This window comes from Harmonia axyridis, chromosome 1 (genome assembly GCF_914767665.1).
Source record: "Harmonia axyridis chromosome 1, icHarAxyr1.1, whole genome shotgun sequence".
Taxonomy (NCBI): domain Eukaryota; kingdom Metazoa; phylum Arthropoda; class Insecta; order Coleoptera; family Coccinellidae; genus Harmonia; species Harmonia axyridis.
This window is the reverse complement of record NC_059501.1, coordinates 68,129,717-68,142,418: the sequence shown is the minus strand read 5'-3', so window position 1 is coordinate 68,142,418 and position 12,702 is coordinate 68,129,717. Positions and strand designations below refer to the sequence as shown.

The following is a 12,702-nucleotide window of genomic DNA, read 5'->3' as shown; positions in this document are numbered from 1 at the left end:
CTTTTTATTCATTACCTTCAAACATTTATATCCACCTGTCACCTATGATATGTTAGATTATTTGTTTTATTAGACACCAATGTCATCGAACGTCCGTAATAATTCGATCCTTTATGATATGTTGGCAGTAACTTCTCGTTGAAATGATTTGATCCTGAATGGCTAGAAGAAGGCCTTTCGTTTCTGAATACATTTGACCTGATGTGAGCAGATAGTTCGACACAGCAATGTCGACTAGATCCAGGTTCAGCAGTACATCAGTAATTATTAAAGTAGTAAAAATAATCATAGGCTTCAATCGAAAATAGAGTTTATTTACTTTAATATTTTGGCGAGGCGTTATCTTGCCAATTTCGAAGGATTGCGGTGTTTCATCCTGAGGTCACTGATCATCAGTTTGACACTCAGTGATCAGCTCTACCAAACACACCTTCCATATCCATGATGGAGTATGGTGATTGGTGCCTCTGTCTATATTATATGTAGTTCAGAACTACTTGTATCTCAACTAGATATACCTGAAGTATAACTATATAACTTGCCATTGTTGAACCCAAATGATAATGTAATTATGTATAACCATGTGAATAAGACATGGAAACCTACAAAAATCATTGAAAATCATGAAAGTCCTGGATCTTATGTTGTTGAAGTTGGGGTAGGAAAAAGTGTACGTAGAAACAGGTTTGATTTGAAATCATCAAGTAATAATTTTGAAACTAAAGTCATAGATGATAGTCTCACCGAAATGGAGGAGTTTAAAAATAAAGAGAACGAGACTACTCCACATCAATCACAAAAAATGAATAGGTCTGGCCAATTGATTAAGAAACCAGACAAACTAAATTTGTAATTTCATGGTAGAAAAGGGGGATGTATTATATATAGTTGAAATGATGATCCAGTGTTCTAAGAAGCATAGACAATGTTATGTTAAGTTAACAGAGGTAAATGTTAGATGTTGGCGCTTGTAAGCTATTCTAATATTTTGAATAATCTTGTTATTAAATGATATTTTAAAATCTGTGTTTATTCTGAAGACAACTAGTAAAATATCATACACTGTCGTTTGCGGTAAGTTTATGCATATACCCAGTGGTGCCGATTAGGATAGTGATGCAATGATATCTCTCGGGCAAGCACAGGGTCGCTACAATATCATCAATCAGTATAATGTAGTATTATTATTATTCACTGAATCGGAGTCGTTGCGGCTCTGTTAGCCTTTCGGGAACTGCGACCAAATTGATCTTTTGTTTTTAACCCTACCTATTCATTCAAACCCAGCCAGGCCGTCGATACTGTCAATATAACCAACAACATCCTAAGGAGCCGTGGCTATCACTTCGTTAGTATCCAGTACTGACTTTCACATTTGAGTGGTTCTTGGGACAGTCAGCCCCGGACATTTGCATACGATGTGTTCGGCTGTTTCTATTTTCGTTTCACAGATCCTGCAAATCTGCTGGCTTACCCATGCGGTTGCGGTACTAAAGGTATCTGCACCGACAGTGTCCTGTCAGCAACCCCACCATTACCCGAAGCTCAGCTCGTGGTAGCTTCAGGAGCTTCCTGGTATATGTAGGTCGGTGAAAAAAAATCTCTTTGCTGGGGCAAGACTCGGAGTGTTTCTCCAGAGGGATTTTCTTTTGTCCCACTCCTATTGCTAGACCACAGCCTTATTTTCTCGAAAATTTAATGTTCTTGCTGATAGTCAGCATGGTTTCACGAAAGATAGAGGTACCGAGACTGCTTTATTTGAGTTGCTAAATTCTGTTCTTTTGGCGCTTGAGAGTGATGAAGTTCCATTGACTTTGATGTTTGATTTGACCAAGGCTTTTGATTCCATCGAGCATAGAACCTTATTGGCTAGACTGGAGTTATGTGGGATTAGGGATATCTCTTTGAAATTCGACGTCAGAGGGTTGCCCTCGCTCTAGATGGTGCAGTCCACTTCTCTGGGGAACGATCTCTTACTAGGGGCGTTCCTCAGGGAAGTGTACTGGGCCCTTTGCTTTTTATTGTTTTTGTGAATTCCCTTTGTTATATTAAGACCTCTGCTATTTGTAAGTCGATTCTTTATGCTGATGACAGCAATTTTTTGATTATATCAGGAGATGTCGAATCCTGTAGCAGGGCTGGAATGGATACGGTTTTGTCTGTTGATAGATGGTGTAATGAAAGTGGTCTTATTCTAAATCATAGCAAGACTCAAGGTATTTTCTTTTATGGCAGCCAGTCGGTGAAGAACTATCCTCCTTTTTTGTGTCATAGTAATGGTCAAATTAAATTGGAGGATTCTGTAAATTTTCTGGGAGTTGCTCTAGATAAACACCTGCGGTGGGATCATCAGGTGTCTAAGTTGGTAAAGTCTCTCAACTCTTCGGCGTACTTGATTTTCATGATGAGGGACAAGTTGGAGAGTGCTGTGGTGAGAGATCTCTACTTTGCTAGTTTCAAGTCTGTGCTAGCATATGGAATTATTTTTTGGGGCAGTTCGTCTGGTGCCGATGGAATTTTTCTCATCCAGAAAAGAGTGATGAGAATAATGAATAGGTTGCGCTTTCGTGAGTCCTGTCGCGGAGTTTTCAGATCCAATGGAATCCAAACCGTCTTTGGTCTTTACATTTATCGCCTTAAGTTAATAGAAATAATACTCGTCAAGTTTATCCTTTCCTTCTTTCTATTCACAGTACTACTAGGTTTGAAAGGGGACCACTTTATATGGCCATGCGTTTATTCAATTTGCTTCCTAAGCAATTACAGGTTGTTGAAGATATAACCTTGTTTAGAAGGCGCATTTACAATTTTATTTTGTATTGTGAACCTTATTCAGTTGATGAGTTTATTTCATTTTGTAGAAAATAAGCTCTTTTAAGCTCTATTTTATTCGTTAGCATTGATTTTGATGGTGTGAATAATTTTTGAGATTGATAAATATTATTGTTATTGTTATTGGTCCTTTCCAAGTCCACAGAAGGGCTCAGAACGAACAGGTGTTAACCTTGGTGCTCTTTTTGCCTGTTCATCGGCTTTTTTGTTTCTTTCAATACCACATCAACAGAATCCTGTAACTCTCATCCTTCTCTCCCGGAAAATGATTTAAAATTTATTAATATCATTGGATTTCTACTTCCGTTATTAATAAGTTTTTAATCAATAGTTCTCGCTTATTTTTTAGTCATTAAAATACTTTCATGAAACTGAATGGAACGGTGAGAAAACCTGTCTATTTTTTGTAGGGAAATACGTTAATGGAATTCCATTAATTCATCGCTTTTGTTTTCACAATTTCAAATATATTCAGCCGGATTCCCGCTGAAGCACTCAAATCACTCAAAAACCTCTGGATACTCCGAAAATATTGAATAAATTTCATTTTAAATCACGAAGTTCGATATTGGAATGTAGAATCAATATTGGAAAAGATTTGAGTTTAAAATCGCTATGCCTTGGGAAATCAAAGGCAAGAAGGGTCCTGATGATTGAACACGTAAATTTCCGTGAATTCGGGACTTAATATTTAGCATTCAATTCATTCAGAATGTATCGAAAATAAGCTGATGCAATTTCATTTATATACAATCTTTGATCAAGAAAATTAATTATCAGGACTTGCAGGAAATTTATGTCAAAATATAAATTTATATCGCCAGCTTCCAATTATTGAATTCTCAGAATTCTTATCCTTTTTTGTGAAAAAAAAAACTTTAATTAATTCTCCACCTCTTTCCTCGCAATTGAAAACAATAAAATAATAATTTATCAAATCATCCTTATAAGTTTTTGCAAGTTTTTTCATTGAAAATGGGTAATATCTGGAATAAATAAAAGTAGACTCGGAAATCGTTATATAAAGAATTAAATTTGATTTTTGAATTTTGAATGCATCATTTTATTCCAATCTAATTGCTAGTTGTGAAGTTAACAGGATAAAAATATTAGATCAGTCATTAGTACGTAACGCTTTGTCCAGTATTTTTATTGAAAAATGTTTAGCCAGAATATACCCAGAAAATTTCAAATTTATAGGTCTTTCGATATTAATACTGTTTACAGACGGAAGTAATTGGATTTGAGGCTTTGAGCACGAACACGTCATAATTTGAGACCATTCCTAGCCCAAAATTCAATACTGTATTCTTCTTCAGGTCATTCAAGCTACATCAAAATATACCAGTAGGTACATACTAAAATTACATTTTCATGTGATTGTGATACTTCGGTTCAATAGCTTTTCGTTAATTCCATCGTAGATCCTACTCATGATTGAAATACTTTCAGTGTAAAAACGAATAAAAAAAAATATTTTTTTCTGGAAATTTCACATATCAGTATGGTAGAGTTGACTAAAACATGAAATTGAGAAGAAGCTGTAAAATAAAATATTCAACGCCAATTGCAAAATAGTATATTCTAAAACAAGTTGCAGAATGGGCTTATATTCTAACACGAATGTGAAATTCGAAAACGAGCGACGAAGGAGCGAGTTTTCGAACGCATGAGTGTTGGAATTGCCTTCTGCAACGAGTGTTAGACGATATTTTCTCTATTTCAGTCAAGTTTTGTGAATTATTGTCCAAATTAAATGAAAATTTTGAATTGAATATTCTAGTGACATTTGTATTGTATCATTGCAGTTGGTGTGACTGTTACGAACATTGACAGATTACGGAATTTGGATATGAATCGTACGTTTAGAATTTTGAAATAATTTACAATTACTTATTAAATTCGTTGGTTATGTCTGACGAAATCGATTTAACACCACCAGAATTAAGAGAAATTGCGATTAATGTTGCAAATCATTTCACTATATCCGAATTATATTATTTTGACAATTATTGACGTTTGTTGAAATTTGATAGGATTGGAAGTCAGCATAGACAACCACAAACCGAAAAATATAACTGAAAACGATGCTGTAATGAGATCATTACAGCACTGTTTTTAGAACTGTAATGAACTCAATACGATACTGATATAGAGAAATAATAATTACAGTCCCACCCTGTTACATCAGAAAATCATAATTACTCTACAAAGATGAATTGGATTAATTTTCGATATAATTACAGTTCAAGTGTAGGTAGGTACACATTATTGAACAAATTTGATAGAGTCTAACTTATCCATTATACGTTGAATACATAGTCATAACATTATTTCTATTTATACCTACATTTTCATACCGATGTATTCAAAGATAAATATTGAATGCAAATCAATAGTTTCCTATGGGATAGTTGATAGTTGTTACAGAGCAAATGCTCTCCATTTTATTAAGTAATTGCTTTCGATCTGAATGAACATTAATCCATATGACTACTTGTGAAGTAAATTACCTGACTTATCATATTACTTTTATTATCAAGAATATAAAATCGGAATTTTCTCCATTCTTGAATTACCTCTGGTGATTCTGCCTTCCACATGAATCAATTCATGAAGCTGCTTTTTAATTTTTCAGCTTACTGTGTAGAAAACTCAGTCTTTATTCAAAACAAGTATCCTTTCACTAGCTCGCTATTCCCTAAAATTTCATTTACTTCTCACTGATAATGTTTATTCTGACTGAATGTGAATTGAACACTGGTTTGAACACGATTCTTTTATCTCACCTCTAGATATAAAAAAAATGCAATTATCTTCATTTTCTTGAAATTATGTATGTAGGTACAAAACTTCCCTATTCAAAAAATGTTGGGGTTGATGCCCCCTTCATGAGAGTTCTTTTTCGGAACAAACTAATGATGAAAATTCGTACCCCTCAAAACAGAAGTTGACTTGTTTTATTGAACTTCTTCATTTCTTAGTTCTGTGTGGGGTCAAATTTTCGTTGGGACACCCTGTATATTAAATGAATAAATCAATAAAAAAGAAATTCCAAACCAATTTATTTCAAATGATTTATTGTCCGCTTTTTTTAATATAAGAATATTTTATGTGATAGGAGAAAATCATTAACGATAATCTGAAATATGCAATATTTTTATTTTTATTAACATTTTACTACTTGATACGAAGATATTCGATGGAAGAACTAGAAATAAATTCTTTTGCAATCCACTTCTTATCTCCTTTTCTTAATTCGAGTTGATTATAACAGAAAATTCCATTACATGAATATCGAATGACTCTACCTCTAAGTATCACTTTTTCCTACATTACAAAAGTTTACCTGATATGCGAAGGTATATCAAATTTTGTGCAACATTCAACTCGATAATTACCCCAGCTAACTTTTCCCAAGTTCCGGCAACATGATGCGGATACTACGAAATAATTTTCTTCGAAGTCTCCAATTTTCGTTTCATGAAAATTTAATCAAAAAGGAGACCTCAGATACGACCCGGGGCAAAAAAAACATAGGGGAGGGGCATTCCCTTTTTTCAACATGTGTTTCCGATGGGGCTGGAGGTGATTCAGAAATATGTTCAGTGTATTTTTTCCTCAGAATATTTAGAAATGAACAGGCTTAAGAAAGCGATAAAGGAATATCGAAAGTTATGAACTGGAATGAAAATTAATTTGAAATTTCGTTCAAAGGGGGGAGATTCATCAAATAATTACTCGATTGGAGATTCATAAGATATAATGAAACGGACGAAATTTTTAAGTTCTGTAAACGAAATTTTCCTTCGCTTTGTTGACCAGGTTTGTTTATCTGCCTCACTGACAGGGAACAACGCAGCTTTAGATTATTATTTTCAATAATGAATCTTAGGCATTCATCAAGAACAAACTCATGACCCTCTGCTATATTTACCGTTCACATCCTCAATATGTAAAATATAATAGCATCCAAAATATAATACAGGTGTACAACTTTGCTTCCGCCGTTTTGCAATTGATGACTGTAGAAGTGTAGCAGTAAGTAGTATTCGAAATGAATAGATCGCAGATATCATACAATAAGCTCAGATATTTATAAACAAAACGCCATCGAAAAATTTGTCGATTTGTGTTTGCATCATAAAGTTATTCTCGATTAAACATGTCAGCTTTCGAGCCAAATTCTTGTCATTTGAGGGAGGTTTTAATTTTCTGCTTCAATATGAAGAAATCCGCGGCTGAGGCTCATGAAATGATCTAAAATACCTATGGTGAGACCGCTATTAGTGAAAGAATGGACCGAGTGGTTTCAAAGCTTCAAGAACGGTGATTTTCCATCGAAGACCAGCATGTCAGTGGAAGAGAGAAGGTTTTTGAAGATGCAGAATTTGAGGCATTCCTTGATCAAGACTCGTGTCAAACGCAATAAAAATTGGCAGGATCATTGGGAGTAATGCAACAAGCCAAATCAAAACGCCTGAAAGTCATGGAAATTATTCAGAAACAAGGAATTTGGGAGCCGTACGATTAGAAGCCAAGAGGTGTTGAAAGGCGTTTGTTTGCTTGTGAATAGCTGCTTGCAAGACAAAGACAGAAGGTATTTCTGCATCGCATTGTGACTGGAGACGAAAATGGGTTCATTACGATATTCCCAAGTGCAAAAAATCATGGAGATATCCCGGTCATGCTTCCACGTCGACTGTCAAACCGAATATTAACGGTTCCGAGATCATGCTCAGTATTTGGTAGGATCAGCTCGACGTAGTGTATCATGAGTTGTTAAAACAATCACAGACGATTGTTATCGAACGCAATAAATGCATTTGAGCCGAGAATTGAAAGACAAACGGCCCCAATACAACGAGAGGCATGATAAAGAGATTTTACAGCATGACAATGCGCGATCCCATGTTGAGAGTGTGGTCAAGACATACTTGAAAATGTTGAAGTCCTACCCAACCCGACGTATTCTCCAGACGTTGTTCTCTCGGAATATCACTTGTTTCGAACAATGGCACACGACCTGGCTGACCAGCACTTCCGTCTTATAGAGAAGTATAAAATTTGATCGATTCTTGGATGGCTTCAAAAGATGACCAGTTTTTTCAACGCGAGATTCGTATGCTGCCCGAAAGATAGGATAAAGTAGTGGCAAACGATGGACAATACTTCGAATCATAAATGTATAACCAGTTTTTACAAAAAAGGCTCAAATTTCGGAAATTTTTTTGGGAAAGATGGGATAAAGTAGTGGCCAGCGATAGACAATACTTTGGATCATAAATAATAATAATAATAATAAAATGGTTTATTCTGTAAGCTACAGGGTATAAACATATAATCACAGAGGCGTGAGCCTGTACGTGTAAAACCAGTTTTTACAAAAAAGGCTCTAATTTCGAAAAAAATTGAAGTGTCAAAAATGATTCTGCCGGTGTCATCTATACTACTATATATGTTTGTCCAGTTTATAATGAAACATCCGGTATATAGCGAGCTTCATGAAGGAAAACTCAACTGGATAATAATAAACCTTTAAATGGAATACGCATCCATAAAAGTTCCAGTAAAGTATAAAATCACGACGGTGCTAAAACAGAGAAACTAAAAGGAACACTGAAAGCATCAGACACAGTGGGTAAGTAACGAAATTAAAAAGTTTGTTCCTCTCCTCGTTCAGCTGCTTCCTAAGATGATTTCCAATCTGTCCGTGTTGTTCACGATGGTTTCATAATGAGATTTCGAGTATGGAACACGTTTTCTCTTGTTTCAATTCCAAACTGAATTATTCCTTGTCATCGGATGTGTTTCGACAATTAAGGGTTCGCGCATAAGCAAATTAGATTTGGAAAATTCTAGGATCTAATGTTGGGTAGTTCGAAACTTTTCGTGGCTTTTCTCAACGAAATTTCGTTATTTGTTTTTTTTTTGGGAGAGTAAGAGGACAAAATCTGATTCCTCGGAAGATTGGATTCGTGGTTTGTACTTTCGGCTAGAAGAGTTGTTGGAAACACCCATAAGAAATTTATCAGTTTAATTCTAGCAAGTTTCTTCGATGAGAAACTAAATTATCGTATTTTGTTCTCTAAGTTATCAAGATGGGCGATTTATTATTCAGAAATCTACCTGAGCCAGAGTAAAAGCATTGTAAATTTTGCAGTATGACTTAATATATCACCCTATCTTTCCGAAATCACACATAATTAAAAAAAAGAAAACTTTCAAAAAAATTGCTTTTGCATGAATTGATTATTGGTTCTGCGATATTATCGCTTACAAACATTTAGAATGTCAAGTATGTTTATGAAAATCGAAAATAATATGAATTAATTCATTATGAGAATCAAATTTCTTTCAGATCTGATGAATACTTTGTAAATTCGAGTATTATTTTGAATGTTGGTCCGACAAATATAGATTTTAATTGAAAGTAATGTAAATGAAAATAAAATTAGGTTTATTATGCTTTCTAATTCTCATAATACAAATTCAAATTGATATAATAGTTCAAATAAAAGATATAGGTAGTATGATGTCATAGATTGTGAATACAATGAAGTTAGTATTTATTAGATTCGATATTTATTCGATGGAAATTCATAATGGATGGAAAAAACAAAATGATTCCCACTAATCCAATAATTAGTATTTCATTAACTGTTCTACGGCCTTGTTGAAGGTATAAATGAGCTAATCACAAACTCTAGTCAGTTTCGCGTTATCGAGAATTCGAACACGACTCGTGATTCAGATTGGCCTGTCAAGTTATATTTTTTCATTAGAACATTAATAAGAGGAACGGGTATCGCCTTGTAACTAATGCATTTGTTTTGATGCCAACATTCGTCACTCCTTGTCTAACGTGACACTATAGCAGTAGCGTAATATAATTTTATTAATGTCGAAATTATCAATTGATGCTCAGAAATAGTTTGTTTACATTGTGACTTATTCATAAAAATTCTTTCGTGTTTCAAAAGGGTCAATGTTTTTCTCAGTTCAATAATTGAGCTATTGTGGAGTTATGAAAAAAGGATTCCTGATCTAGCATTCAAAAATCAAATCAGGATTCTCCCCGCCCATGGCTCGCACACACAATCGCCAGTTGAATTGAATTACTGTAGAACCGATATTCGTTAAATTATATGCACTTCTTCTGAATCAATGTAGTCTGTTGTCTCTATCTGCCCGAGAGGTGGTGTTATGGGCGTTGCATCACACTTTAATGCGGCCCCGGCGGGTTTAAGGGAGCCGCAGCGTTGGAGCAGAGTCACTTCTCCAGGATGGTGTGCGAGGATGTCTTAGGCAGAGAACGCTGCCTAACTGAAGAGCCCACCAGCGATCTCTTGACAAAACACCGTAATCCCCTGGGAGAGGGTGCACCTATGTCAATTCATCTTGTGAACGACTCGCCAAAAGTTCTTTTTCCATATCATAACAGTTCAAATGGCGTTACTCAGTTACTTAGTGACTCTCAAAATTGAGTTATGGCAATGAAAAAAGAGGAAATGTTCAGAAAAGATGCGTGTTGGTGAAAACCTGCGTGTTGGTGAACAATATCGTGGCAACGAATCACTCAACAGGGTGTTCTGAAGAAATCCTCACTTTTAATTTTTTTTAACTCTGTATATAACAGAAAAAAAAGCAAATGAGGATGGCATCTGAATAGTTATGTTTCAGAGGAGTTAATCTACAATTCAAAAAAAGAATTGCTGATCGGCCGAGGATTTCAAGAGAAAATTAACTACAAACTTCGTTGAGATTTTGTAGGTTCCCCCAATTTTGCCAGTGTGTTCATTTCTTATCTACTTTGAATTCAGAGGAAACACCACAACGTGACTGCCCAGTTGAAAACAAAATGAGAGATATTTCTTCTTACAAATCATTTTTATGGGGATATTACATAATTTGTTCAAACGATAATCTACATTGTAATATTTCAATATTATTATTATATGGGACACTTATGAATTATTCCAATGATTCATTATAAAGATATGAATCAAAGGTGTCTCAAGAAAAAAGAAAAAAATTCTAATAGATTTTGTCCTTACTTGATGGGAATTCATAATAATTTGAATAAAACTAAGTATTTTCCATGAACCTGAAGTACGTCACTGATATAATTCAAGCTACAAATCATTAATGCATCACTTGTTCACTTTGTACTGAAAAAACTTCAATGTCTTTTTTGTTAGCGACGCCTTTTTTTTTAAATTAAAAATATTAAAACATATTCTTCATTTCCTAAATAAATTATCTTTGTATTACATTTACATATTTCATGGTTTTTTCATGATATATTAAAGTCAAAAATCAAGATGTTGTTTTTACATAAAAACGGCGCCCTATAGAAAAAAAAAGGATGAGAGTAATTTAAAAATAATTGTTTTGTGTGAAATATCCCAGAAAGCAATAGTCAGTTGTCAAGAGACACTTTAACACCCCGAATCTCGGAATACGAAGCATTTGTAAACGAAATTATAAATAAAGCACACTGACATTATTTTTTCATGCAGAATCAACCCCTGCAATTTGTTGTATTTATTTACTTCAACATCTTGTGTTACAACAAAGTCTCCACCTCCACTAGGAACATAAATAAATTAGCATTCGAAACTCCTGACACCAAGTCAGTGCTTAATTTCTCAATTAAGAAAGAAATAAACTAAAACCTTAATGAATGAAATTTATAGAAAATTTTATTTACTTTGTTTTGTATAAAAATGTTATTCAGAAAATTGATATTTTCCAAGTTATATAAAAAAAAACATCTTTCTGCAATTTTTTTTAAAATTCCATCACGTAATTGTGATGGCAAACCTCAGATTCGGATTTAACACCCAACATATAAGATCGATGAAATCAATAACACCCTAAAATAAGGATTCTGCAGACAGATAAAACTCTCCAATTTTTAACTATCGTTCGAACCCCAAAAAAAATATTGAATCGAAGATATCAAAACTACTCCAAAACAATCCTGTGAAAAATACATATTGACTGGACTAGATCGTTCATAAATACTTTTTTAATATAATAAAACAGTAATAAAAATGAGTACAGGTTCACAGAAACGTCGCGTATCGAGCGCGCTCGCAAAAAAAACTTTTCTCATTGAACCCCCGCCAACTCGAACATACCATGAGCACTCGGAAATAACTCATTTTCATTTCCACCCACCTTTGATCCTTCCAAACTCGCCGTCAATCAACTTCCTCTGCTCCTCACTATAAACAGGTACAAAAGAACAAAATTCCTCCATCAGAACTGAAACCTTTGAATTTTTAACACGATTCGTTAAAAGAGAGAACACTGTAATTATGCATTGGTTGTTTATGGCATCCTTGATCTCGTATCCGTAAAACAACAATTCCGATCCAAACAAACAAGCCTTACGAAATCCAAATATTGTTTTTCAACCTAAATGACGGAATTTTTAAAGAGAACTGTTCAATATAGCGGCTCGTGCGTGTGTTTGCAGAGATTCCTACTTTGACAAGATGCATCAGAGGCTCAAGGTGAGCTGTGCTAAACGAGTAATTTGAAGGTTGGTGAAGTCAATAGCGTTCGTAGTCTCTCATAACGGAATATTTAGCTGGTAAAACGAGATAAACCTATTATTTGGGATATAGTAATAATTGCCTAAGTCAATCTTGCCACGCTTCTACAGCAGTTCCCAACAACGTCCTTGCATCTGTGTCTGTCGATTCTTTAGACGATTCTATTTCGACGTCGCTTTTGTGATGAAGTTTCTCTGGAAAGTATCTACGGGTTCATGATTTCATTATATTTTCAGATTTTCGATATTTTGGTTTAGTCGATTCCGTTCCAGTAATTTCGATCTCAAAGATGCAACACACACAG

The 12,702-nt window shown here is 34.6% G+C and overlaps 1 protein-coding gene across 1 annotated transcript in view; it reads right to left on the bottom strand.

Moving 5' to 3' along the window:
* Nucleotides 1-12,388, bottom strand: part of LOC123681756 (molybdenum cofactor sulfurase 3) — a 44,508-nt gene extending 32,120 nt beyond the window's left edge. Inside the window, exon 1 of the mRNA XM_045620034.1 lies at nt 12,019-12,388. Within this exon, the coding sequence (XP_045475990.1) occupies nt 12,019-12,100 (82 nt within the window). The 5' untranslated portion in view covers nt 12,101-12,388. The remainder of the gene's footprint in view (nt 1-12,018) is intronic.
* Nucleotides 12,389-12,702: the final 314 nt, after the last annotated feature.